A 26,586-nucleotide genomic window follows, 5' to 3' on the forward strand; every position below is an offset into this window, starting at 1 on the left:
GTCTTTATTTGCTGCTATTTGTATAAGGATCAGTGTGCACTTTGTAGAGAGCATCAGAATTTCTGAGTTTGACAATGAGCTCTGGCATGCCTGCTGTCTAAGTGGCAGTAATCTTGAATTCAGTTTTAGGTGCAATCAGGACAGGGTCCTTTGGCAATGGAAACAAGGGGATAAAAGCAAACTGTTAACCCTTTTTTAATTAAAAGTTCTTAAAAGTTAAACAAAGCCACCAACCCATCAACCAAATAATTTACAGGATTGTTAATCTGGTTTAAAAAAGCCTGGGAGACTGGTTTGAATACTACCACTAACTCATCTGGGGCAAGTCCTGTCTCTTTTCTGGGCTTCAATTTCCTTCCCTGTGAAACAGAAGGCCAGATCAGACATCTAAGATGGCTCACTACTGACTGTCTGAAACTTCTGTTCTCTATTTAATGCTCTGGGTAGGACTTTTTGGTCTTTGTTCAGAGAGAAAGGAAGGACATAAGACACAGAAGTCTATTTAAGTGGAGAAGATGAAGAACTGCATTAAGAAGTCCCCTTACCCCTTTTTTGATATTGGTTTATTCATACATAATTTTTTAAAACTAGAGAAATGCCTTCTAGTGGAGTTGATACTTGGAGAGGGGGGAGGAGAAAGGAGACAGACAACCATTCTCTATTTGTTCTCTATTTGGCCAAACTGTGAAATAAATAGCAGTCTCTTCTCTACCTATTCATGTGTTCCTAGGCCCCCTTCTTTCAAAGCCCACCTTCTCTGCTAACTTCTGGCTAACTCCTGATTCTCATTCTTGTTAATATGTACAACACAGAACAAAGCCATTAATGAGCCAACTTGCCTTTTCTTCCATGACCTTGATTAGCATTTGAGTCTTCTACATGTCCTCAAACTTCAAATTAATTCCTTTGGGACAAAGAGTTTTTTTTTTTCCTCTGCAAATACCACCATAGGGACCTCAGTAAAAGTTTGTGGATGTGGTTCATTGAGACTTTAAGGCAGATTAACACTTTGCAGTCTATTCAAAATTATCCTAAATTGCAGGAGTCGGGGCAAGAGGTGACCGCATCTGTTTACAGACAGAGCTGAACCAGATTACTTGCAAACTAGAAGGAATCTGCCCCGGCGGCATATCAGGACTGCTAAATTTTGGAAGCTGAAGTCAGGAAAACTTAACCTGGAGTAATTTGGATATTTGTTCTCCACTTTAATACTGATAGCAAAAAGCTTAACGCCTATTAACTGCTTGTTAACTTTACACTTGACACGTAAATCTGAATATCAGTTTATAAGCAGAGGCAACATGCATCGTCTTTACTGCTCTCTCCCTAAGCCCAGAATACTAACTGACCCATAGTAGAGGCTCATATATTTAAGACTCCAAATAACTAAAAGGGACATATTAAGTATGTGGGCTAAAGCAAAATACTTCGTTTCTTTTAGGCCTCAGTTTTAGTTCACAAAGGGAGGAAGAAAATACCAGTGTTTCTGTCAACTTGGCGCTGCCTACAGTACAGGAAACAGAATGTGTTCCATGGTCAAGTTTGGGAAACTTGAACAGGAACATTGTGAATTTCGAAGGGGATGACAGTGGAAGAAGATTCAAAACGTAGCCTGAACTTACTGAAGCAGCAAATTTCTCCTCATCTGGAGCACTTGTTGACATTCCCAGGCTGCACAGCAACCCTATGACAGAGGAACCCTCACCCTATTAGTAAAGGAATGCTCCCCACAGGTTTGAAACAACTTGTCCCATGCAGTCAGCTGAGACAAACTATGACTAAAAGTGAGTCTAACCCCAAAGCCTGTGTTATGCTGCCACTGTTTACTGCGGAGTTTTGACAAATTCTACAAGTGAGGAAAGTTTGAACAGTATACGTAGGGACACAAAGCAAAGACTTCCAACCCAGGTTGAAGTTTCAAAACTGGTATCAATGAGCTGAGGATAGAAGAGGATCCTTTGGAAAAGCAAACTCCTACATCCCAAGGCAGTCATGTAAGTTGGAAGTCCAGACCATTCATTAACCACAGAAAAGACAGTCTGAGAGTGAAGTGAAGAGCCTGTAGAATACAGGTAAGCTGAAAGAATCTCCTGGAAAGTCTTTTCAAAACAAATATATTTACCCTGGAGAGAGGGTGGGCTTTTCAGGATGGATGGGGCAGGGATGGGCATAAAAAGTAGAAGCCTATTTTGAAAAAGGACCCCGGGTAATATTGAGCATGTCCTCAATCCGCTGTCAAACAACTGACCTGAAACAGGACCAGGAGTTCTCTTGGGATGGGCCTGGAGGATCTTATAGTCAGGCAAAAGCTCCAAACAAAACGCCCTATCCAACCCCACCCCAAATCCTACCTGCTCTTACTAAGGTCAGATCTAGATCATCCTTTGGGGAGGGAGGAAACCATTACACCTTTTAAAAGGATTGAGGCCTTGAATCAAGACGGATCTGAGTTCACATCGCTTAAGCTATGAAAAATTGTAAACAAACCAGGAGTACAACCATACCTCCCTTACAAGCTGATTAACCTTCATCAACTTAGGTTCGTTCACCTCTAAACCTTAGTTTCTCCACTTACAGAAAGAGAAGAGGATTTACTTTTCAAGTTATACCTCAAGTCACTCTGTAAGAGATCTAGGGCAGAGCTGGGTCTCAGATTAGCAACTTCTCCCCTGAGGAAGTCTCCTCAGGCCTTCCTAGTCCACTGGCTCTCTCTTCTATGAACAGACCCTTGGCTACTTGTAGTTTGAACAAGGCACGTGAGCACTCAGGATGCACACACTCCCTAACTGCAGTTAAAACCCCGAAACCAGGACTAGCCCTCCCAGGACTGCAAAATCCCCTTGCTTCACTGAGCCCCATCGTCCCTATAAATAAAACCACTTGGAAGCCAGCCTCAGAGGGTGGCTGTAAAAGGGAAGAAAAAGATGTTAGGTGTGTTGTGTGACAGCTCTCGACCCACCTGTGGAGTTATTATTCTGCAGGCCCCTAGAGGACCTAGGCTGAAAACTGCCGGTTTGCTTGACTGCCCTGGGATGAAGGGCTGGTGGGGGGTGGGGGGGGTCTCAGAGGAAAAGGAAGACCAGGAAACAAGAGTTAGCCGGGTGGAGCCGGAGGGTGTCAGGATTTTTGGAACCAGACAGGGAGCGGGTGTGGGTGAGTCCAGCAAAGTTTTTTTGTTTGCTTTGGGAGGGAAACAGAAGAGGCCCTAGAGTGTGAGGGGGCTCGGCAGTTCTTCCACCGACTCTGAACCCAACGCCCTCCACTCCCAAGTCCGACCTTAAAAGTGCTACACGTTTCATAGTAATGGTTCACACTTATGGAGCACTTCCTACGACAATGGTTAGCACTTAATGAGCCCTTGTTATTAAAATACCAGCTAACATTAGTGCCGGGGACTAATCATGGATCCGGAGAGGAGAGGGCGGCCCGAATATCTGCCCCGGAAAGGAGGGTGTGTCGGGTCCAGGGCGACAGAACCGGGACCAGGGTCTAGGGGTCAGTTTGGGCCGAGCCCAGCAGATTCGTGGGTCCAGGCCATGCGTGGCCAGGGCGGCCCTCAGCATTCCTACCTTTGAGCGAGGTTTCCACCAGGCGCAGGTAAAGCTGTGAGCTCTTGTTGCCGTGGCTCATGCGCTGGGCTAGCCCGTTGCGCTGCAGGACGCACTCCTCAAACTGCACGACGTTTTGGTGGCGCCGCTTGAGGCTGGTCAGGGCCCAGAATTCGGCTAGCGCCAGCTCCACGTTCTCGGGGGCGTCGCAGCGGATCTTCTTGACCGCCACCCGGGCCCCGCTGCGCCCGGCCACTGCCTCGTACACCACGCCGTAGCTGCCGCGCCCGATCTCCGCCAAAAGGCTGTAGCGCGGCCGCGCCGACCCGCCGCCGCCCTCCGGCCGCCGCCGCGCCAGGTAGGCCTCGCCCGGGGCCTCGGCCGCCACCGGATCCATGGCCTGGGCCACAGCCGCCGGCCTCAGCTTCGCGCTGAGCGCCCGCGGCACTGGGCTTCGCCTTTTCCGCTCGGGGCTTTGTGTACCTCTGCGGGCGCCGTCCTCCTCCCCCGTTTCCATGGCTGCGGGCGGCGGGGGGAGCAGCAACGGCGCTGCCCGGGACCCCCCTGCCTCATCCCTCCGTCCGGCCCCGGGACGCGGAGGAGCGGGACCCTGGATTGTGACCTGCGGGCGAAAGAATCGGTTAAACAACCAGGCCAAGGCCGGGAGGCAAGCAGCGCAGGCCTCAGGGCGTCCCACCACCTCCTCTGGCCGCCACGGCCCCTTTAAGACGGAAGGCACGGCTGCTGACTGAACGGGGGAGGGGAGGGGAAAGCGGGAAAGACGAAACCACGGGGCACTGGCTCAGAGGGGGGGCCGGAAAGAAAAGCAGAAACTCCCTGCCTTTTCAGTTAATTTATTGTATAGCAATACGAGAAACAAGGACTCGCAGCTTTCGTGACTTATGAAAATCGCCCTTAAGAAGAAATTCGGACTGTGGAGATCTTTTTTCCGCTTGGCTCCCTCTGGGATGCCCCTCCCCGCGTCCCGCCCTGTGTTCTCCCGGGTGTAAACAGTCCATTGAATTAAGCCGGAGCCGAGCCCAGCGGATCGACCCAAGTCCCGCCGGGCTGCGGGTGTAAGGGGTTGGCTTGAAAGTCCGGAGTCCCTGAGCGCGCCCAACCGGGGGCCCAACTGCCCTCCCCAGACGCCCGAGGCGGCGGGCGTAGTTCCAGTTTGGGTGCTAGCTTTCACTCCGCGGACCGCGCCCTTACCTGGCCTGCGCCCTTCCACTTCCGGGCAGCGCGTTTCCCCTCTAAGGCCCCCAGCTGGGGGTGGTCCGCTCCGGGCCAGGGCTGCTTCGGGTACCTAGCCGGGCGAGAGACCGTGGCCCGGGTCGGGCGTGCGACAGAGCCTGTTGCTGTACGGGTGACGGCAGCGGTGCTCTCGAGGGACAACTGGGCGTCAGGGCTCCCGCGGCTCTCCACGTGTTCGCGCCAGCTGAGCCCTTTACGTAACCTTTTTATATAAGCCGCACGTCCCGCCCGCACTCGGGCCAGCGGGGGCTCCTGGTGGCCCATCCCCCGGGAGGCCAGCCGAGTACTGCGCCGCCGGGGTCCTGCCAAGGTCGGCCTACCAGTAGCAGCCGGGTGAGCCCACGCGGGGCCGGGGCCCAATCACAGGCGAGAACACCCAACCAACAAAAAACTGGCGCCAAATTCCCGCGATCGGGCAGCGGCCTCCGGTCTCCGCAGCCGCCTGCGCACCGCAACCTCCTCTCTTCCTTGCCTGCGCTGCATGAAGAGGAGCTGTACCCAGTAGGCCCTAATAAATACTGATTGGTTGATTGGATTGGTCGGTTTAATTGATTCATAGGTCTTGCCTGGGAACCGCCCGCACTGGGATGGAATCCACGCCCAGTCTCCTATTAAGCCGCTTGATCCTGGGCAAAACATTGCCCCACTTGGAGCCTCAGTTTCCCCTTCTGAAAAATGGATAGACTCGGCCTTGCCTCCCAGGGTTGATAGCCCCAAATAAAAAATATATATATTATATAAAATATTAATATATAAATAAATATTAATATATAAATATTTAGATTTTGATATAAATCTGAAGTGGCTAATTGGGTGCAGGGCTGAGAGTGCTGAATGTAAGCTCCATTTAGACATGAATCTTTAAATATTTTGTTACTGCTTTGTACCTCAGTGCCGAGTAGGTGCTCCATATTTGTAAACTGAATCTACAGATATTGAGCACTGTAATGTGCTAGGCACCGTTTTTGTTCTAAATTGTTGGGGAAAGAGCGGCGAACAAGACAGTCTCTACCTTAGTTGAGGTTCTGTGCCTCGTCAAATCATATGGGTGACTTTGTGCAAATAACACTTTCTTAAGTGTCTCTTGTCCTCATCTGTAATATGGGAAGAACAGTAGTTGAAGGATTCACTGAGGTTAGACAGTTAAAGCGCTTAGAATAGGACAGGGCCTTGCACACATTAAATGTTAGATATTATTAAATAAATACATAGGATCATTTTTGACAATGTAAGTGTAATAGAGGAAAAGAATGAGCTAAAGAGTGCCTGGGGGTTGGGAACAGGCCACTTTGTTAGTGTGGTCACTAAAAACTTAACTTTTTTTGGATAAAATTTCAAATTTACATATAAATTACAAGAATAGTAAAGAATCTCATATTTTTAACCATAATAATAATTTGTTATATTTTACTACATTTGCATTATCATATTCTCTCTTGTGTATTTGTTTATGTATGTATTATATATAATATGTTTTTGTATTTTCTTTTCCCCCAAAACCACTTTAGACTAAATTTCAGACATCATTCCCCTTTCATTCCTAAATATTTCTGTGTGTTCTTCCTAAGAACATGGATATTCTCTTGCAAAATCTCAGTACAATTATCAAAATCAAGAATTTTGACAATAATGCAATTCTTTAATATGTCTTCCATATTTAAATTTTGCTAATTGTCCCAATAATATAGCTACTTCCTACGATCCAGTCAGGATCACTTTGCATTTAGTTGTCATGACTCCAGAGTTTCCTTTACTCTAGAAAGGCAGTTAATTATTCAGCTTTTCTTTGTCCTTTACGACCTTAACTTTTTTTTTTTTTTTTTTTTTTTTTGCGGTACACGGGCGTCTCACTGTTGTGGCCTCTCCCGTTGCGGAGCACAGCCTCCGGACGCGCAGGCTCAGCGGCCATGGCTTACGGGCCTAGCCGCTCCGCGGCATGTGGGATCTCCCCGGACCGGGGCACGAACCTGTGTCCCCTGCATTGGCAGGCGGACTCTCAACCACTGCGCCACCAGGGAAGCCCTGACCTTAACATTTTTGAAGAGTACTGGTGAGTTATTTTGTAGATGTCCCTAAGTTTAGATTTGTCTGGTATTTTCTCATGATTAGAATTAGGTTATGCATTTTTGGTAGGAATGGCACTGAAAGGAGTTGTGTCCTCAGTGTACCACATCAGGAGGCACATGGCATATTTTTATTCCAATACTGATGATGTTCACTTTGATCATTTGGTTAAGGTGGTGTCTGCCAAGGTACTACACTGAAAAGTTACTATTTTTCCCTTTGTAATTATTAAGTGTCTTGTGGGAAGATATTTTGAGACTACCCTGTTCTTCATCAGACTCTCACCCACTGGTTTTAGCATTCATTTATGGTTCTTGCCTGAGTCAGTTACTCCCATGGTTACAAAATGCTGATTGAAAGGCCTCTGTATTAGTTTGCTAGGGCTGCCATAACAAAATACCACTGACTGGGTGGCTTAACGGAATTTATTTTCTCACAGCTGTGGAGGCTAGAAGTCCAAGATCAGAGTGTTGGCAGGTTTGGTTTCTCCTGAGACCTCTGTCCTTAGTTTGTAGACGGCTTGCCTTCTGGCTGTGTCCTCATAAGACATTTTCTCTGTGGGGATATCTTTTCCTCTTCTTATAAGGACACAGTCGTATTGGATTAGGGCCTACCCTAACTGGCTCATTTAACTTAATCACCCCTTTAAAGACTTTATCCCCAAATGTATTATTGATACATTCTAAGGTACTGGGGGTTGTGAATTCCACATATGATTTTGGCAATGGTGGGAAGGGGGGAATTAAGTCTATACCAGTCTATAACAACTAAATCTATAACAGTGACACAAGCTGAGACCTCAAGCCAGCCATGCTAAAACTAGTGGAAAGGCATTTCAGGCAGAGGGAGTAAGTACAGAAGCTGTCAGGAACATGACTGATGTCAAATTTAAGCCAATGGGTGAGAATGTGAAATGGTACAACCACTTTGGAGAAAAAAGGTTTGGTGGTTTCTTATAAAGTTAAATATATATCTACCCTATAGCCCAGTAATTGCATGCCTAGGTATTTACCCAAGATAAATGAAAACCTGTGTTCACTAATACACTTGCATAAGGATGTTTATAGTGGCTTTTTCTATAAGTCCCAAACTGGAAAACACTCCAATGTTCATCAATAAATGAAGGGATAACCAAATTGTGGTATTTTTGTACCAAGAAATGCTGTTCAATGGGGGGAAAAAAAAAAGGAATGAAGTATTGATACAACATGGATGAATCAAAATAATTATGCTAAGTGAAAGAAGTCAGGAACAAAAGGGTATATACTGGATGATTCTATATACAATTCTTGAAAATGCAAACGAATTTATGGTGACAGAAAGCAGATTAGTAGTTGGGGTGGGGGAGAGGGGATGGAATACAAAGGGACTTGAGAAACTTTTTGAGGGGATGGATATGTTCGTTATCTTGAAATTACCTTGTAATACTTTCAAGGGGGGAATATGTTCAAAACACTTCAGAGTGTACACTGTACACTTTAAATAAGTGCAGTTTTTGTACATCATTTTTGCAGCTTTACCTCAATAAAGTTGTAAAAAAAATGGGGAAAAAGAGTACATACTATTTGATTCCATTAATGTAAAGGCAAGCTACACTGATCTGTGGCTGCAGAAATCATATCAGTGGTCACCTTTGGGTGGGAATTACTGCTAAGGAGCAGTAATGCATACCAACTAGAAGAACATTCCATGTCAGGGGGAAGAGCAGGTGCAAAGGTCCTGAGATGTAGCACCCAAAGCGGCCAGTGTGACTGCAGCGCAGGGAATAGGGAAGAGTAGTGGAAGCAGAATGGTGATGCTCCCTTCCCATCCCCACTACTTCAGTGGGTAAGAACGCCCAAGGGGCAGCTGGCCCTGAGGTGGGGGGAGGGGTTCTCTGGGAAAGCAGTAGGCTCTGGGCTGGGAAGGAAAGGTTGGGTGAGTGGAGGAGTGTGGAAGGGATGGAAGCTGGGAGAAGGCTGAGACTGCTCCAGTGGGCTGGGTCAGAGGGTAGTGGGAATGAGGAGGGGGCTTGGGAGTTGAGGGTTGGGGGCTGGAGGTGGCACCGGGCCCTGGCAGAGAATCGTCTGAAATGGCGGTTGTAGCAGGGGAGCTGAGGATGGGAAGGGGTTAAGGGGAGAGAAGCTGATATGGGGTATGGGAGGGGGACCTCAGAGGGGCTGTGGATGTTCTGAAGGATGGAAGCTTGAGGTGGGTGCCTCAGTGGAGGGTGTACTCTGAGTGGGGGACGCTGGGGAGGGCTGTGGGGAGGCTATGCCATTGGCTTGAACTCCCCTCGCATGATAGAACTGGATTTCAGAGGCTCCAGGAGGGCTGTCCGCAAGAAAAACTGGAGCCTGTCATGCTTCCTAACAGCCCAAAGCTCACAACAATTACAGGGAGATACGGTTGACCCCATTTTATGAATGGGAAGATTGAACTTGGAAGCTGTCACATTACAAGCAAGTGGAATCGCTGAAATCTGATCCCCAGCAGCCTTGGGTTTTGGTGCCCAAACTCTTAACTTTTACACAAACCGCGGTTCTCCAGCTCAAGTGCACCTCAGCATCACCTAGATTGCTGGACCCCACCCCCAGAGCGGCTAACCAGTAAGTCCTGGGTAGGGCTTGATTATTTTCATGCCTCACTAGGTCCCAGGTGATGCTGATGCTAACGTTGTTGGTCTGGGAAGCACACTTTGAGAACCACTGCATTACACTATACTGCCCCTAGACTGAGCGCAAAGCTGAGGCAATTGTAGAGGATTGGAGTTCTGGCAAAGAATTTGAGGATGGATTGGAGCTACTCACAGAAAACTAAGCAAATAAGCCAAGGTGATTATTAAAGCCAAGAAAACAAAGACAATTTGTAAGAAGAACATTGTAATCATCATAAACTACAACACTCAGCTGGAAATAATATTACACTGTCATTATAATGTAAGAACAGTACATTGATTTAACCAGAAATTATGATATAATTATTTTGGGAAAATTGGAGCAGGAGGGTGTGTGTGTGTGTGTGTGTGTGTGTGTGTGTGTGTGTGTGTGTGTGTGTGAGAGAGAGAGAGAGAGAGAGGGAGGGAGAGACTAAATTTTTATTCTCCATCGCTGTAAGTTAATAGAAAAGGTCAATCTTGAAGTGACACCATAGTCAGGTATAAAGAAGTAAACATAGAATGAGTTATTGCTTCATGGGATGGGACTTAGTGGTGAGAAAGGGGATTTTTGTTATAAGCTTTGTAATAGTATCTAACTCGTAGTAGTAATTAACTCTTAAACATTATGTATATTTATTACTTGGATTGAAATTGAAATTAAAAATAAGAGTGGGTGTGGGCTTTGGCCACCACTGAAACAGCCTGTCAGCTTGGTGGCGCTGTTCAGCTTCTGGCCATGAGGTGCTCCTCTTGTCCTTGAATCGCCTAGAAGCGATTAACAAGTAGTTAAGTACCCAAATCACACCCTGGGGACACCACACTAGAGATATTGCACCCACTGAGACTCAACAGAGAGGGCCTCTTGTTTATTTAACAAGGGTCTGAGTCACAGAAAACAAAGATGGAAGCAGATACAGCCACCCTGTTTCCCAAACTTAACGGATTGTTCTCATTTCACATGTTCTTCCCATCAGCCACTTCAGGGCTCCGAAATTCCAACCTTTCCTCCTCTCCCTTCTGGAATGTCATAGAAATTCTTTGTCAGGCTATCATCTGAGTATTTGCTGCAGAAAATTGGTTGCTAAGTTCTTAGGAGTTGTTTATGGTTTTTAGAAAGGTAAAGGAATACAGTGAGCTAGCAGGGCAAAGTCCTTGATTCTATAACTACTGGGACATTCAAAATAAACTATTGGGGAATCTGGTTGAAAGGTACACAACCATAAGGCACCAAAGTACACTCATTGATCAAAGTATGAAGCATACAGCCTTTTAGGAAGGCAATTTGAAAATTTGTCTATTAATATATTTAAAAATCCATACACTTTGAACCAGCAATCTCATTTCTAGGATTTATCCTATAGAAATACTTACCCATTAGTGGAAAATATATGTGCTGCAAGAATTTTTATTGTGGTCATTTGTAATAATAAAATATTAGAAATACTCAAGTGCCAGAGATGGGATTAGTTACATACAGCCACATATTTGCATATAATGTAGCCATCAAAAAGGAGTTAGCTCTGTATATGCTACAGAACAAGTATTCACAACATATTGTATATGTTGTGAACAAGTATTCACAACTTATTGTTATATAAAAAGCAAATGTAAACTAGGATCTATAGTATAACCTCAAATTTTGTTTAAATATATATAAATAGTTGCTAGCCTTCGTTGAGTTGTTTTTCTGTATTGGGAGCTGTCCTAAGTGCTCTGTACGTATTAATTTATTTATTCCAATACACTGTAGGGTAAGTTTCATTATTATCTCCATTTTCCATAGAAACTGAGGCACAGAGAGGTTATGTGACTTTTTCAAGGCCATAGCACTAAGAAGTGATGGAGCTTGGTTTCAAACCAAGGCATACCTGATTCCAAAGCTCGTGGTACTTACATGTTACATGTACTTACGTGTTAGTTTCTACATACATAAAGGAAATATTTGGATAAATAATACTCTAGATGCCAAGAAGAATTCTCTTTAGGTGATTCTTTCAACACTTCTGTATTATTTGAACGTTTTACGTACATATTTTTGGTATTAGTTTTTAAGTACTTTTTTGTAGATATGAAAAAACAATAAAATTCAGTTTAAAAAGAATGTGCAATAATGCAGACTGCATCTCATCGCTCATTTGCTCAGTGAGTACTGATTAAGTTCCTACTGTTTGCTGGATTAGGGACTGAGATGAATGAAACCCAGTTCCTGTGATGGAGGAACATAGAGTCTTGTGAGGACCAGAAAGAAGCAGCCAGTGCTCAGTCTTTTCTGGCTCTATTGCACTGTGACTTTCCTTTAGATTTTGGTTGGCCAGAGAGAAATGAGGCTGCGCCATAGGTATCAACACTCAAAATTTCCTCTTTCAACTAATGGAACCAGGTGCTATGCAGGGCCTGAACATTATACACTGTCTCTCTTCCTCTATAGAACTTACTATTATTGGTTCAACCAACATTTAGTGGGCATTAGGCCCTGTGTGTGAGTTGGGGATCCAGAGATGAATAAGACAAGTTCTCTGCTGGTAAAATCTGGTGTTGTGAGGAAAACTGCTATGTTTCTAAATAGTTATAGTTTTCCATTGGTGAAAATAATGATTCCAACAAACAATTAAGAAGTACTTACTAGGCACTGATTCATACACTTCTTACATATACTAACTTACTGAATTCTTAACCCTCTGAGATACTATTGATATTATTATCTCTGTATTATAGATGAGGAAACTGAGGCACAGAGAGTTTAGGCAACTTGCCCAAGATCACACAGGTAGGATGTGGATGATCAGGAAATTCCAATCCAGGTAATGCTTAGAACAGCACAACCAAACAGCCCAGCTTGTGGGAGAGCAATCGTGATAAAAATAATATTAACAACTGTAACAGTACCTGTCACAAACCACACAGAGCTTTGTGGGTTTTAAGTGTTTGTACATACATGTCTCAATGTTAGGTGATCCCCAATATAAAGTGGGGATATAAAATATCCTCCCATATTTCACAGTGAGAAGGTTGCAAAAAAGAAAATATTTGGAGGGCCGTCTTGAATATATAAATTCTTAAGGCTGTAGATGAAATAATCAAATGTCTATGTATAATATTTAATTTATTATTTTAGGTATGCACATGCTTTCAAGATTATTAATATATTATTTAAATACTGTTATTTAAATATATTATATATTAATAACTAATATATTAATTTAGAAATATTGGGTTTTTTCCTAATCTGACACTTTACAAAACAGCTTTATTTCATCTTGTCCTGTGCATCTTTGATCTCATATCTTTATTATCACTAGGGATAGTTTCTGAATCACCCAACTCACTTTCTAGATCACATACATTTCACTCCTAATTTGTTTGTGATCCAGCACTTTCTGAGCCTTTATATAATGCTGTCATTGACATATTTTATCCTTAAAGTCCCAGTTCACTCAGTCTTAGGACAGTGTTGTTCTTCTGTTTGCCCTATTGGTTTATATTTGTGATCACAACATCCTAACATTTAATGGATTACTTTTAAAGTCCTCTTTATAAGGCTTGCATCTTTACAAGGGGTATGAGATCAGCCCCTAGTATAATGACTACATCTGTGTCAAAAACTGGGTTTTTTTTTTTTTAAACCCCTTCCTTCAGGTGACTTCTATAAATTGGTCTTTTGCAAACAATACTTCGTTGTTTAAAGTTATTGAGAGAGTCTAGGGAATATGAAAGACTGTGAGGCTTCGTAAGAACTTAAATATAAGGCAACTCCCACTTTCTTCTGAGGGATAATTTTTGGGGAAAACCATCCTGCCTTATATCCAGGTGTAAACGACACATTAACCTTATCTGTTAAACTTGGCAAACTTGCCTGTACAGATCTGTATAGTGGGCACTATCCTCACTTAACACATGAGTAACTTGAAACTCAGAGGTGGGGTGACTTGCCCGAGGCACCTCACAAGTGGCAGAACTGGAACACAACTTGAACCCCAGTCTATCTGATCCTCTCACCCACCCTCTCCCATAAAAGCACCGGGTAAGTTTCTAAACCACTTTCCTAATTTAGATTGCTGGCCCTGATAAGAATGTGGGGCTGTGTTGACAGAACACTAACACTGATTAATTTATTGTTCTTCTATTGCCTTATGCTTGTATAGCTGTGTGCAGTATTTCATAAAGAGAATGGCAAAGCAATTTGCAAATATAAAACCCAGATGCTTAATTTTAATTTCTGGGTTTCTGTTTCAAATTTATTGTAAAACAAGGCAGGTTGTTTATACCATAAACAAATGCCCCAGCATCTATAAAGACCCCTGGAAGCTGCTCTTAGGTCCTGAAGTGGCATATTTGCTTACATTTGTTTTGTTCTTGAAAGACAACCCCTTCAGGTATGAGGTGGGAAGAGTCAATGGTAGCTTGTTTGGGGGTGCAAGTTCTCCTACAAGGCTGTGCTGGAGCTGCTTCCCCCAGGCTCCTGAGAGCTGTTCGTGCACATCTCTCCCCAGCACTGCTCAGTGACATCACAGCAGCAGCTGGAAATCAGCCAGGTAGGGAGTATTTACACCATGGAAACTGGCAAACCTTACAAATCAAGGTTCCTTCTATCCCCCCTCGGCCCCTCCCCCAAATAATTTAACCTCCCTGTACCTTGTGAATAGCAAAAGTACTTCCCTTCTAGGTTTTCTGAAAACTTAGTGAGATAAAGCATGTAAAGCACATGGCACTGCTTCTATGTTTACTTATTTAGAAAAGTAATGCATATACCAGGTTGAAAAAAATCAAACAAAAAAGTTTACAGTAAAAAGTAAGTTTCCTTCTCAACCTGGACTTCCATTCCAATTCCTATCCTGAAAGGCAGACTGTTTCTCAGAATCCTTTCAAAGATGTGCTCTGCATATATAACCATATATACATGTATACAAATGTGTATATATATATTTAATAGGTATATTTGTTTTTAATTAATTAATTAATTTTGGCTGTACTGGCTCTTAGTTGTGGCATGCGGGACCTTTAGTTGGAGCACGCATGTGGGATCTAGTTCCCTGACCAGGGATCAAACCCCGGGCCCCCTGCATTGGGAGTGTGGAGTAGTCTTACCCACTGGACCACCAGGGAAGTCCCACAAATGTGTATATATATAAATATATATGTATTTATATATATACACACACTCACACACATTTTTATTTTGGCTGCGTTGGGTCCTCGTAGCTGCGTGTGGGCTTTCTCTAGTTGCAGCGAGCGGGGCGACTCTTCGTTGCAGTGCGTGGGCTTGTTGAGGTGGCTTCTCTTGTTGTAGAGCACAGGCTCTAGGCGCATGGGCTTCAGTAGTTGCGGCGCACGGGCTCAGTAGTTGTGGCTCATGGGCTCTAGAGCACAGGTTCAGTAGTTGTGGCACACGGGCTTAGTTGCTCTGCGGCATGTGGGATCTTCCCAGACCAGGGCTTGAACCCGTGTGCCTTGCATTGGCAGGCGGATTCTTAACCACTGTGCCACCAGGGAAGTCCTGTATATATTTTTAAACGGCAGCATTTTACAACAGTGTCCTGCCCCTTGACACGTGCACGCGCACACACACACACACACACACACACACACACACACACACACACACAACAAGACATATACTTCTCTATCTCTATATCTATCTATGATTATTATAAACTGGCTTACATAGATCTAACTTGTTATTTTTTTTTATTTTTTTGCAGTACGCAGGCCTCTCACTGCTGTGGCCTCTCCTGCTGCGGAGCACAGGCTCCGGACATGTAGGCTCAGCGGCCATGGCTCACAGGCCCAGCCGCTCCGCGGCATGTGGGATCTTCCCGGACCGGGGCACGAACCCGTGTCCCCTGCATCGGCAGGCGGACTCTCAGCCACTGCGCCACCAGGGAAGCCCCTAACTTGTCATTTTTAAGGGCTGCCCATTTCTCCATTTTTGGATGCACCATGGTTTATTTAACCAGCCCTCTGTGGGTGACATTCAGGTTTTTCCCCATCCCTTGCCAGCACAATGGGCATTGAATAACCTGTCTTTTGCACACAAACACGAGTGTATCTGTAGACTCAATTCTTGGAAATGGAACCATTGGGTCAAAGGGTATAGGCATTTAGAGTTCTGGTTTGATTGTCACATTGCCTTTCAGGAGTTGTACCAATTTTCTCTCCAACCCATGGTGTAGGCGAGTCCATGAATCCCCACAGCCTTGGGACGTGGTCCGACTTTTCAATCTGTGCCATCTGGCACCCTGGATAGGTAAATGGTCCTCATTATTATTACTGATGGAAAAACTCAGGTGTGAGAGTGGCCCTTGGGCACTGGATTCCTGTGAACTCTGCTTTGCAGGCTCTTTATCATCCCTGGTTTTCTTGAGTGAAGTTTCTCAGGAACATTAAGGATCAAGAGGGTGAGAAGCTCTACTGCTCTGGGAAGCTCTAGTACAGCTTGTTCCCTGTCGTTGTAACAGAATCAGCTTTTTGAAATACAGGCCTTGTCATCTTGCTCTCCTCTCTAAAACTTTCTGTGGTTCCACATTTATCAAAGTTCTTGGACTAGCAGTGCCAGCATCCCCTCGAACTGGTTAGGAATGTACATTTTCAGGCTCCTCTGCAGACCTATTAAATCAGACACTCTGCAGGCGGGGCTAAGCTTCAACAAGCCCTCGGGTGATGCTGTTGTGCACTCAAGTTTGAAACCACTGCCTTACAGAATGAAGTGGCCCCTTTCCACCATGTGGCTCCAACCCACCTTTCCTACTATATTTCCTTCTGTGTCCCACAACTTCTAAACACACCTAGCTACTGGCTTCTCAAACCTCCCTCCACTTTCTCACCTCTGTGCTTGGAACAGAAACCTCTAGTTGTCCCCCAATTTCTTATAGAGCAATAGAAGCTCGCATTTTATTCTTTTTTTTCTCTCTCTCTTTTTGGCCGCCCCACGCGGCATGTGGGATCTTAGTTCCCTGACCAGGGATCAAACCCATGCCCCCTGCAGTAGAAGCGTGGAGTCTTAACCACTGGACCACCAGGGAAATGCCAAAGCTCGCATTTTAAAATTGCATTTCCCAGACTCCCTTGAAACTATGTTCTGGCAGATGGTTTATGAAGTGTGCAACTTCCGAATTGTACCCTCTGAAGGAAGGAGCATGCCCACCCAGCCTTCTGCTTGCCTACTTCCACCGGCTGGAAGGCAGACGTGGTGGTTCTGAACCACGAAAACAGGTGAGGGCTGGGCCTCAGGTGTGGTGGAGCATCAGGAGGGATGCGTCTGGGACCCTGACACTGTGGGGTGACCACAGAAGCCAGAAGACCACTTAGCCTAGACTGTGAAAACAGAAAAAGATAAACTTCCATTTTATTTAGCTCAGTGTTACCTGAGGTTTGCATGATCACAATTGACCATCTTACCTAATGCAATGCCTTCAGGTGCTCTGTGTTCCTCCACTTGCCTGGCAACAATCTTCTCTTTCCTTTCAAGAGACACTTTTAGCGAAGCCGTATTATTTTAATAAGAATACGGACAGGGCTTCCCTCGTGGCACCGTGGTTGAGAGTTCACCTGCCGATGCAGGGGACACGGGTTCGTGCCCCAGTCCGGGAAGATCCCACATGCCGCAGAGAGGCTGGGCCCGTGAGCCATGGCCGCTGAGCCTGCGCGTCTGGAGCCTGTGCTCCGCAGCGGGAGAGGCCACAACAGTGAGAGGCCCGCGTACTGCAAAAAAAAAAAAAAAAGTTTCTATTTTAATTTCAAATATAGTAAATACCAGTTGATATAGCCTACATAAATGAAAATCTCTTTGTGGCCCTCAGTTCTTTATTTAAACTTTTCATTTTGAGATCACTGTAGATTCACGTGCAATTATAAGAAATAATATGGAGAGATCTGTGTACCCTTCACCCCGTCTCCCCCGGTGGTAACATCATGCATAACTTTAGTACAATATCACAAAGAGGAAATTGGCAGTGATACAATCCACCCATCTTATCCAGATATCACCAGTTTTACATGTATGTGTGTGTGTGTTTAATTCTGTGCAACTCTATTGCATGTGTACATTTGCGCGACCTCTACCAGAGTCAAGATACAGAGCAGTAGTCCCCTCGCAAGGATCCCTCGTGCTGCCTTCCTGTAGCCACAGCCACCTCCTTCCCTCTCCGCTCCCTAACCCCTATTCTCCCGCTCTATTATTTTGTCAGTTCAAGAATATTATATAAGTGGAATAATTCACTCTGTAACCTTTTGAGGTTGGCCCTCTCACTCAGCATAGTTCCCTCGCGATCCATCCATGTTGTTGCATGTATCACTAGTGTGTTCCCTGCAACGGCTGAGGAGTGTTCTAGGCATGGAGGCACCACCGTTTGTTTAATTGTTCTCCTGTGGAAGGACATTAGGATTGTTTCTGATTTCTGGCTATTATGAATAAAGTTGTTATGAACATTCATGGACAGGTTTTTGTATGAATGTAAGTTTTTACTTCTCTGGGATAAGTGCCCCAAAGTACAATTGCTGGGTAGTATGGTAAGCACATGCTTAATTGTGTAAGAAGTCACTGTACGTTTTCCAGAGTGGCTGAACCATTTTACATTCCTACCAGCACTTTATGAGTTTCTGGTTTCTCTGCATCCTCACCAGCATTTGGTGTTATTAGTATTTATTCTTTTACCCATTCCAATAGTTGTGTAGTGATACCTCATTGTGATTTTAATTTGCATTTCCTGATGGTAATGATGTTGAAAATATTTTCATATGCTTGTTTGCCAGCTGTATATCCTTTACAGTGCAATGTCTGTCCATGTCTTTTACCCATTTTCTGATTGGATTGTTTGTTTTCACTCTTGAGTTTTGAGAGTTCTTTATGTATTCTAGATACCAGGCCGTTGTCAGTTATGTGGTCTGCAAACATTTTCTCCCAGTGTTTTTGTCCTCTTCACAGGCTCTTTCTCAGAACAAAGGGTTTTCATTTTTAAATGATCCAATTTATCTTTTTTTTTTCCTTTATGGATCATGCTTTTGGTATTAAGTCTAAGAACACTTCACCTAGCCCTAGGTCCTAAAGATTTTCTCCTATTTTTTTTCTCTAAAAGTTTTGTAGTGTAACATTTTACATCCAATCTTTAATCCATTTTGATTAATTTTTTTGTTAAGTTGTGAGGTTTAGGTCAAGGTTCATTTGCCTATGAATGTCAATAATTTCTAAGGGATCCTGGAACCAAAGATTCAAGAACTACAATAAGGTGTATGAGGTACTCCAAGACAGGTATGTGCAAAGTGCTATGGAAAGGTTAACTTTGAGCAAGGTAGTTCTGGAAGACTTCCCAGAAGAGATGACATTTGAGTTCTGCTTTGGAGAATGGATAGGATTTTACCAAGCAGAGGGGAAGTCTTGTTGCTTTCCTTTGTCTCCCATAGCCAGAGATACTCTCAGTGATGGGGTGAGTTTTAAAAGAGGGAAGTATGGAAAATAAAGAGAAGGACCTAAGAAATCAGGCAGACCTTGATTGAAATCCTCCTTAACTAGCTAAGTTACCTTTCCTAAGCCTCAGTTTTCTTATCTGTAAAATGGGGGGATAATTCTTTCTTTTCAAGGAAACTGAGGATTAAATGAGATGTATGTAAACTGGCAAGCAAGGTATCTGGCACATTGTCGTCAGTCCATTAATTACCTCCTCCTACCCTTTCATCATTCCATTTACCTTTTCTCCATGTGATGGAGTTAGATCCTTCCTTTGATGTTCAGCCTATGCTTAATTTCATTCTTTCCCCCCCATATTGCTCTAGATGAGTGATTCTCAAATTTTAACTATACATCAACCGTCACAAAACTGATACTCAATATTTAGTTACCGAGAGCCTTTTAAAACACAGATTGCAGAATTTCTGATTTAGTAGGTCTAGCGTAGGACCTGAGAATTTGCATTTCTAACAAATTTCCAAGTGATGCTGATGCTACTGGTCTGAAGACCACACTTTGAGAACCACAGCTTTAGATATTCCCTTTAATTGTCTCAATAAACTGTATAGAAGGAACCAAAATATCCACATTCTATATGTAAATAGATTTTCAAGGAAATGTTTGTTGTGTTTGTTTTTCAAAATTCGCAGAAAACTCAATGGGGAGACTTCTGGTTTTAAGATGGCTGACTTTTGTTTTGTTTTTAATTTCGGCAAAAAAACACATAACATTAAATTTAGCATCTTCACTGTTCTTAAGTGTGCAGTTCTGTACTATTAATCATATTCAAGAGTGGCTGAGTCTTGTTTCTATCCTGTTCTCTTCTTATAAAAGCCACACCGGACACAAGGAGAACATGCAAACACCCTCTCTATCTTTGATGAAACCAGGAGACAGCTCCAACCCTGAGACAATAAATGGAGACAGGAACTGGGTTGGGGAGTGGCAAGCGATTTGACAAAATGGAGGAGGGTCAAACCATTCAGTCTAAGGAGGGGCATATATCGAGGAAGAGCCTATTCACCCCAGAATCCCGGAAGGCTCAGGAGCTGGGAGAACCAGGTAGGGCAGGAGGTGGAGATGAAGCAGGAGAATTGACCCAAAGTCTCTGTTGTGGGGTATCTTGACCCCTTGCAGTCAGGCACTCACCCTTCAGAGGATACCTGGGATCGAAGCTCTAGAGAAATTGAACCCAAGAGGTCCCAGATTTAGTGGCCACCGTATAGGGAAAAGGTGGGGGCAGGGGCATGGTGGGGGCTGGACTAGACTTATGGGTTGACTAAAAAGCTGCCTCCTGAATGATGACACCCCCAGTCTGTTCCCAGCCGAGCTCCAGAATATTTACACCTAGGCTGATTAAGCAACAAGCCCTGCGCACCCCACCCCGCTGCAGCAAGCAGGGGATTTGAGCTTCACTTTATAAAGAAACCCAACTGCCCCAGAGAAAAGACTGGCTATTGTGATATTTGAGTCTTCTCAGAAAAATCTGGCTGGCCACTTACTTACCCTACAGTGAATCACATCAGTTTCATGCCCTCTTCATGCTTGCCAAGCTTTCAGTCAGCTTTCACCTGCTTCACTTTAAAATAAAGATCATTAGTCACTTGAGGTAAGTTTCCAGTCTGAACAAGAGAGACCAAGGGAAATACTGCCTGAGAGGCAGTGCTTTGCTGTGACTGCCATTTTGACATTCTCTTGGCCTGTTTGGGCATCTGTGAATGAAGGATTGACTTATGTAAAGGGTCTTAACTGGGTATCCCTGGACGGCGGGTGTCAGTGTGTGCATATGGGCTCAAGTCTGGGGTAGAACCCACCAGATCCCCTGGGGGTCTGAGATGCACTAAGAAGTGATGCGCCACTTATTGATTGGATTTCTAAGCTCTCTTGTGGCGCTCATTCCTTGAGTGTATTTTGCCCTCTTACACCTCGGGAACTCTGCCCACACAGGTACTTTGACTGCATCAACTTTACCTTTATAGTGGAATTAATTCCTAGTCTTCCTTCTAGACTCATCAGAAACATTGGGTTTTCTAGGAAGTCTCCCCTGACCCCAACCTCCCTTCTGGGTTGGGTGATCCCTTGGTGCATCCTCAGACCTCTGTACACCTTCCTCATCTCCTTTAAGGGGATGTGTCTACTGCCTCTGGATGCAAAAGCCCCTCTTCTCCCAACAGCCTAGCTGGAGAGCTGAGTAATAATATCCCGGCAGCACCTGCTTGCCCAGTCCCAGTATAGAGCACTTGTTAATTGAGCTGAGAGCTGGGCTGGATGAGTGCTCAGGAGTAGATCAGCTCAGGTCTTTGAGTTACACTTTAAAGCTCAGCAGAAGGCAGAGTGAGCTGGCTGGAAAAAGAAACAGGGGAAGATAGGGCAATTATTAAAACTCTTTTTGCCTCTGTCCTTAGGTTACCTACTAAGGCTAGGCTTACTGAGGCTGTTTTGAATACTGCGAACATGAACTTAAACTTGGTAAAGGGAAATCAAGGTCAAGGCAACACCTCCCCCCTCTGATTCAGCACCAGATGCTAACATCTGTCAGGAGAAGGGTGTGAAGTGTCTGAGTCATTCCAGCCCTAAACCACATGATATGTGGAATAGACATTTTATTTTTATTTGGGGGCCACCCTGCATCTGAACCCTTTCTCTATATTTGGAGAATTTCTCATGTTTTCAGTCTTCATGGAAGGCAGAGACCACTTCATTTCTGTTACAGAGGTTTTAATCTCTAACATTTCTTTTTCATTATTTCTTAGAATTTCCATCTCTCTGCTTACATTGCCCATCTGTTCTTGCATGTGGTCTACTTTTTCCATTAGAGCCCTTAGCATATTGATCAAAGTTATTCTATATTCCCAGTCTGGCCATTCCAGCATCCCTTCTCTTTCTGAGTCGGGTTCTGACATTTTGTCTGTCTCATCAAACTGTGTTTTTGCCTTTTAGTATGCCTTGTAATTTTTTTGTTGAAAGTCAGGCTGGATAAAAGGAACCTGGTAAACAGGTTTTTAGCGAAGTGGTGGTAACGTGGCAGGAGTGGAAGCGTTCTATAGTCCTACAATTATGTCTCAGTCTTCTAGTGAGCCCATGTCTCTGGCTGTGAGCTTCATAAGCACGTCTCAGTTTTTCCCTCCCTCCCTTAGATGGGGCAGAATGTGTAGAGAGGGCTGGAGTTGGGTATTTCCCTTCCCCCAGGTCAAATAGCCTCTGATAAAACCCCAATAGGTTAGGCTCTGGTAAAATACTTTCTCTTGAAGGCTGGTCTTCTGTTAAGAAGAAGAGAATGCTCTGGCATCTTCTAAAATACAGTATATTTCCTCTCCCCCTGCCAGAATCATGAAGGGATTTCTCTCCCATATTCACTGAAATTCCAATATTCACTGTGAGAGCCTGGCTGAGCTCCCAGCGGTGAAACTCATGAAGTGTGGGGGCTCCTCCCCTAGCGTTTCTATCTCTCAGTCTTATGCATGCTGAGCTTCCAGCAATCTGTCGATTACAGTTCAGGTTTTCCTACCCTGGCACTGGTTCTGTGGAGGTTTCTGCTCCAGTAAGTTCGACTCTCTGTATCTACCTCTTTCTCCAATTATGGGGACTGAAATTTGCCCTGTGACCTCATTTCTCTTACAGACCTAAGAGTCGATTTTTCAGCTTTTTACTTTCTGTTAAGACAGAGTGAGAACTTCTGAGTTCCTTACATGCTGGACTGGAAACTGGAAGTCAGTGATTTTTTTTTTTTTTCATTGTGGTAAAATATACATAACATAGAATTTATCATTTGAACCATCCTTAAGTGTCCAATTCAGAGGCATTAAGTACATTCACATTGTTGTGCAACCATTACCACCATCCATCTTCAGAACTTTCTCATCATCCCAAACTGAAACTCTGTTTTCACTAAGCAATAACTCCCCATTATGTAAGCGCTAACTTTTATACTATTCTTGATGCTGTAGTGAATTACTATGTGTTGTTACTATGTAGTGTAGTACTATGTAGTGATGCTGTTGTTATTACTATGTAGTGAACAACAGCACTTGTTCTATTAGGATGTTAGGCATCATTCTGAAGAACATTTGGGGTGGGGCATCATAACATACTTTATGAAGGGAGCTGATGGGATCAACATGTGTGTTTTAGGAAGAAAGGGTCAGTGATTGGGAAAAATTGGGGACTGAGTGTGATGTTGACACTCCTTCAAGTCAGAGCTGAGCAAGCTACCCTGAAAGTCTGTCCTAAATGGGAACATTTATCAGTGTAAATGTCATGGGTCCACATTAACTTCATTTCACCAGTTTTGTTTTATTGTTTCATCTGCCCAGGAATGGAATCTTGAAACTCCAGAGAGATGAGTGGGAAGATTCCATGTGCTAATCTCATTTCCAAATGTAATTGGCACCTGAACTATGAAGCTCTCTGCTTCCAAACGCAATGTTAACAGAGCCATCCATCCTCCTTCCCATCTAGTGGGCCAGCGTGCCACTGTAATGCACGTTCATTGCTCCAGCAATGGAGACATAGTGGAGTTGGTACAACCTTTCTGGAGGGCAATTTGGCAATATGGATCAAAAAATTTTAATTTGTAGAAACTTCAGCCCAGCCATTTCATATCAAGGGTTTAATTTATCTCAGAGAAGTAACTGGACAAATGTGTAAGGATGCTTGTACAAAGATGTTCAATGCAGTTTTGTTTATAATTGTGAAAAATTGGAAACATTCTAAATGTCCAACGATAGAGAACAGTTTACATCCATTATGGCATACACAATGACATGTCTACTATGTAACTGTTGCCAAAAATAAAGTAGAGTTGTATGTAAGAGAAAACCTCCATAGTATTAAGGCATATCCTGCAGAATGTTTCCCTGGTTAATGTTTTCCCAGTAGAATGACTCTTCATTTATAACACACAAACTTGATAGTGTCTCAATAGCAACTTTTTGGGGGCAAATGTTTGTATAGGAAGGCATTTATATTTACATCCCTAAAACTCAATAGAACATTTTAAACCAAATTACTTGGGAGACAAATGTCTCACATTTTATCCCAAATAAAATCGATAGCTCAGAATTACATGTAGAAGTATTGAAAAATCAAGCAAGTGACCCAGACCCTCTAGTACCGAGGGATTCTGGCTGATAAGTGCAGTAGAAGTCACTGTGTGAGACGCCCAGGAAGGCTTTTGTAGGGGAACAGATCCCACTTTCTTGACCTGTTTGGCCTTTTTGTCCCTTGTCCATTCTTCCTGTCTGGAACATTGACGTGTTGCCTAGAGGTACAGCAAACATCAAACAATTCTGAGGCAACAAAGCTGAAGATGAAAGTCTTTGCACTGTGACAGAGAGTAAAGAAGGAAAGAGGAGGCATACCTAGGGCTCCTTGCTACATGAGACATAAAAGCCTTTCAGTTGTTCATGCCTCTTTTCTCATATTTTCTGCCATATGCTTCCGAACACAATCCCTATACAATTGTTTTTATTTCTCTCTTTCTAAAAGCAAATGATAAAAATTATGTACCAATGAAGCAAATGATAAAAATTATGTACCAGTAGATGAATCAAATAAAAGAAGATACAATAAAAAAATCAACTGATAACAGAGGGTTTGTGCACCTTGGCTGTTGGTAGCAGAGGGAGAGGCCATGTCACTATACCCTAAGCAAACGTTTAGCAACCAATTTAATTGGTTGGATGATCTGGAAGTAATGCTAAGCATCTTACAGCCTAACATATATAGTTTTTTTTTTTTTAACATCTTTATTGGAGTATAATTGCTTTACAATGGTATGTTAGTTTCTGCCCCATAACAAAATGAATCAGTTATATATATACATATATTCCCATATCTCTTCCCGCCTGCATCTCCCTCCCTCCCACCCTCCCTATCCCACCCCTCCAGGCGGTCACAAAGCACCGAGCTGATCTCCCTGTGCTATGCAGCTGCTTCCCACTAGCTATCTACCTTACGTTTGGTAGTGTATATATGTCCATGCCTCTTTATCGCTTTGTCACCGTTTACCCTTCCCCCTCCCCATAGCCTCAAGTCCATTCTCTAGTAAGTCTGTGTCTTTATTCCTGTTTCACCCCTAGGTTTTTCATGACATTTTTTTTTTCTTAAATTCCATATATATGTGTTAGCATACGGTATTTGTCTCTCTCTTTCTGACTTACTTCACTCTGTATGACAGACTCTAGGTCTATCCACCTCATTACAAATAGCTCAATTTCGTCTCTTTTTATGGCTGAGTAATATTCCATTGTATATATGTGCCACATCTTCTTTATCCATTCATCCGATGATGGACACTTAGGTTGTTTCCATCTCTGGGCTATTGTAAATAGAGCTGCAATGAACATTTTGGAACATGACTCTTTTTGAATTATGGTTTTCTCAGGGTATATGCCCAGTAGTGGGATTGCTGGGTCATATGGTAGTTCTATTTGTAGCTTTTTAAGGAACCTCCATACTGTTCTCCATAGTGGCTGTATCAATTTACATTCCCACCAACAGTGTAAGAGGGTTCCCTTTTCTCCACACCCTCTCCAGCATTTATTGTTTGTAGATTTTTTGATGATGGCCATTCTGACTGGTGTGAGATGATATCTCATTGTAGTTTTGATTTGCATTTCTCTAATGATTAGTGATGTTGAGCATTCTTTCATGTGTTTGTTGGCACTCTGTATATCTTCTTTGGAGAAATGTCTATTTAGGTCTTCTGCCCATTTTTGGATTGGGTTGTTTGTTTTTTTGTTATTAAGCTGCATGAGCTGCTTATAAATTTTGGAGATTAATCCTTTGTCAGTTGCTTCATTTGCAAATATTTTCTCCCATTCTGAGGGTTGTCTTTTGGTCTTCTTTATGGTTTCCTTTGCTGTGCAAAACCTTTTAAGTTTCATTAGGTCCCATTTGTTTACTTTTGTTTTTATTTCCATTTCTTTAGGAGGTGGGTCAAAAAGGACCTTGCTGTGATTTATGTCATAGAGTGTTCTGCCTATGTTTTCCTCTAAGAGTTTGATAGTTTCTGGCCTTACATTTAGGTCTTTAATCCATTTTGAGCTTATTTTTGTGTATGGTGTTAGGGAGTGATCTAATCTCATACTTTTACATGTAGCTGTCCAGTTTTCCCAGCACCACTTATTGAATAGGCTGTCCTTTCTCCACTGTACATTTCTGCCTCCTTTGTCAAAGATAAGGTGACCATATGTGCGTGGGTTTATCTCTGGGCTTTCTATCCTGTTCCATTGATCTATATTTCTGTTTTTGTGCCAGTACCATACTGTCTTGATTACTGTAGCTTTGTAGTATAGTCTGAAGTCAGGAAGCCTGATTCCTCCAGCTCCATTTTTCGTTCTCAAGATTGCTTTGGCTATTCGGGGTCTTTTGTGTTTCCATACAAATTGTGAAATTTTTTGTTCTAGTTCTGTGAAAAATGCCAGTGGTAGTTTCATAGGGATTGCATTGAATCTGTAGATTGCTTTGGGTAGTAGAGTCATTTTCACAATGTTGATTCTTCCAATCCAAGAACATGGTATATCTCTCCATCTATTTGTATCATCTTTAATTTCTTTCAACAGTGTCTTATAATTTTCTGCATACAGGTCTTTTGTCTCCTTAGGTAGGTTTATTCCTAGGTATTTTATTCTTTTTGTTGC

General features: G+C 43.4%; 2 protein-coding genes across 4 annotated transcripts in view; one reads left to right on the forward strand and one right to left on the reverse strand.

The window, feature by feature from the left end:
• STK35 (serine/threonine kinase 35) overlaps positions 1 to 5,221 on the reverse strand; it is a 45,886-nt gene extending 40,665 nt beyond the window's left edge. The window contains exons 1-2 of one of the 3 annotated variants that reach the window (XR_010935187.1): positions 4,761 to 5,216; positions 3,570 to 4,170 (exon numbers count right to left, since the gene is read on the reverse strand). Coding sequence is in view for 2 of the 3 variants with exons in the window: in XM_067707679.1 (XP_067563780.1) it covers positions 3,570 to 4,170; positions 4,761 to 5,066 (907 nt within the window). In the remaining variant the exon portion in view is untranslated. Of the gene's footprint in view, positions 1 to 3,569; positions 4,171 to 4,760 lie in introns of all 3 variants that reach the window. The other 2 variants (XM_067707679.1, XM_067707678.1) reach the window with 2 other exon arrangements.
• Positions 5,222 to 5,300: 79 nt separating this feature from the next.
• The window catches only part of PDYN (prodynorphin), a 99,639-nt gene continuing 78,353 nt past the window's right edge, over positions 5,301 to 26,586 (forward strand). Inside the window, exon 1 of the mRNA XM_067707680.1 lies at positions 5,301 to 6,852. The gene's annotated coding sequence lies outside the window, so the exon portion shown is untranslated. The remainder of the gene's footprint in view (positions 6,853 to 26,586) is intronic.

The sequence above is a fragment of the Pseudorca crassidens genome, chromosome 15 (assembly GCF_039906515.1).
Source record: "Pseudorca crassidens isolate mPseCra1 chromosome 15, mPseCra1.hap1, whole genome shotgun sequence".
Taxonomy (NCBI): Eukaryota; Metazoa; Chordata; class Mammalia; order Artiodactyla; family Delphinidae; genus Pseudorca; species Pseudorca crassidens.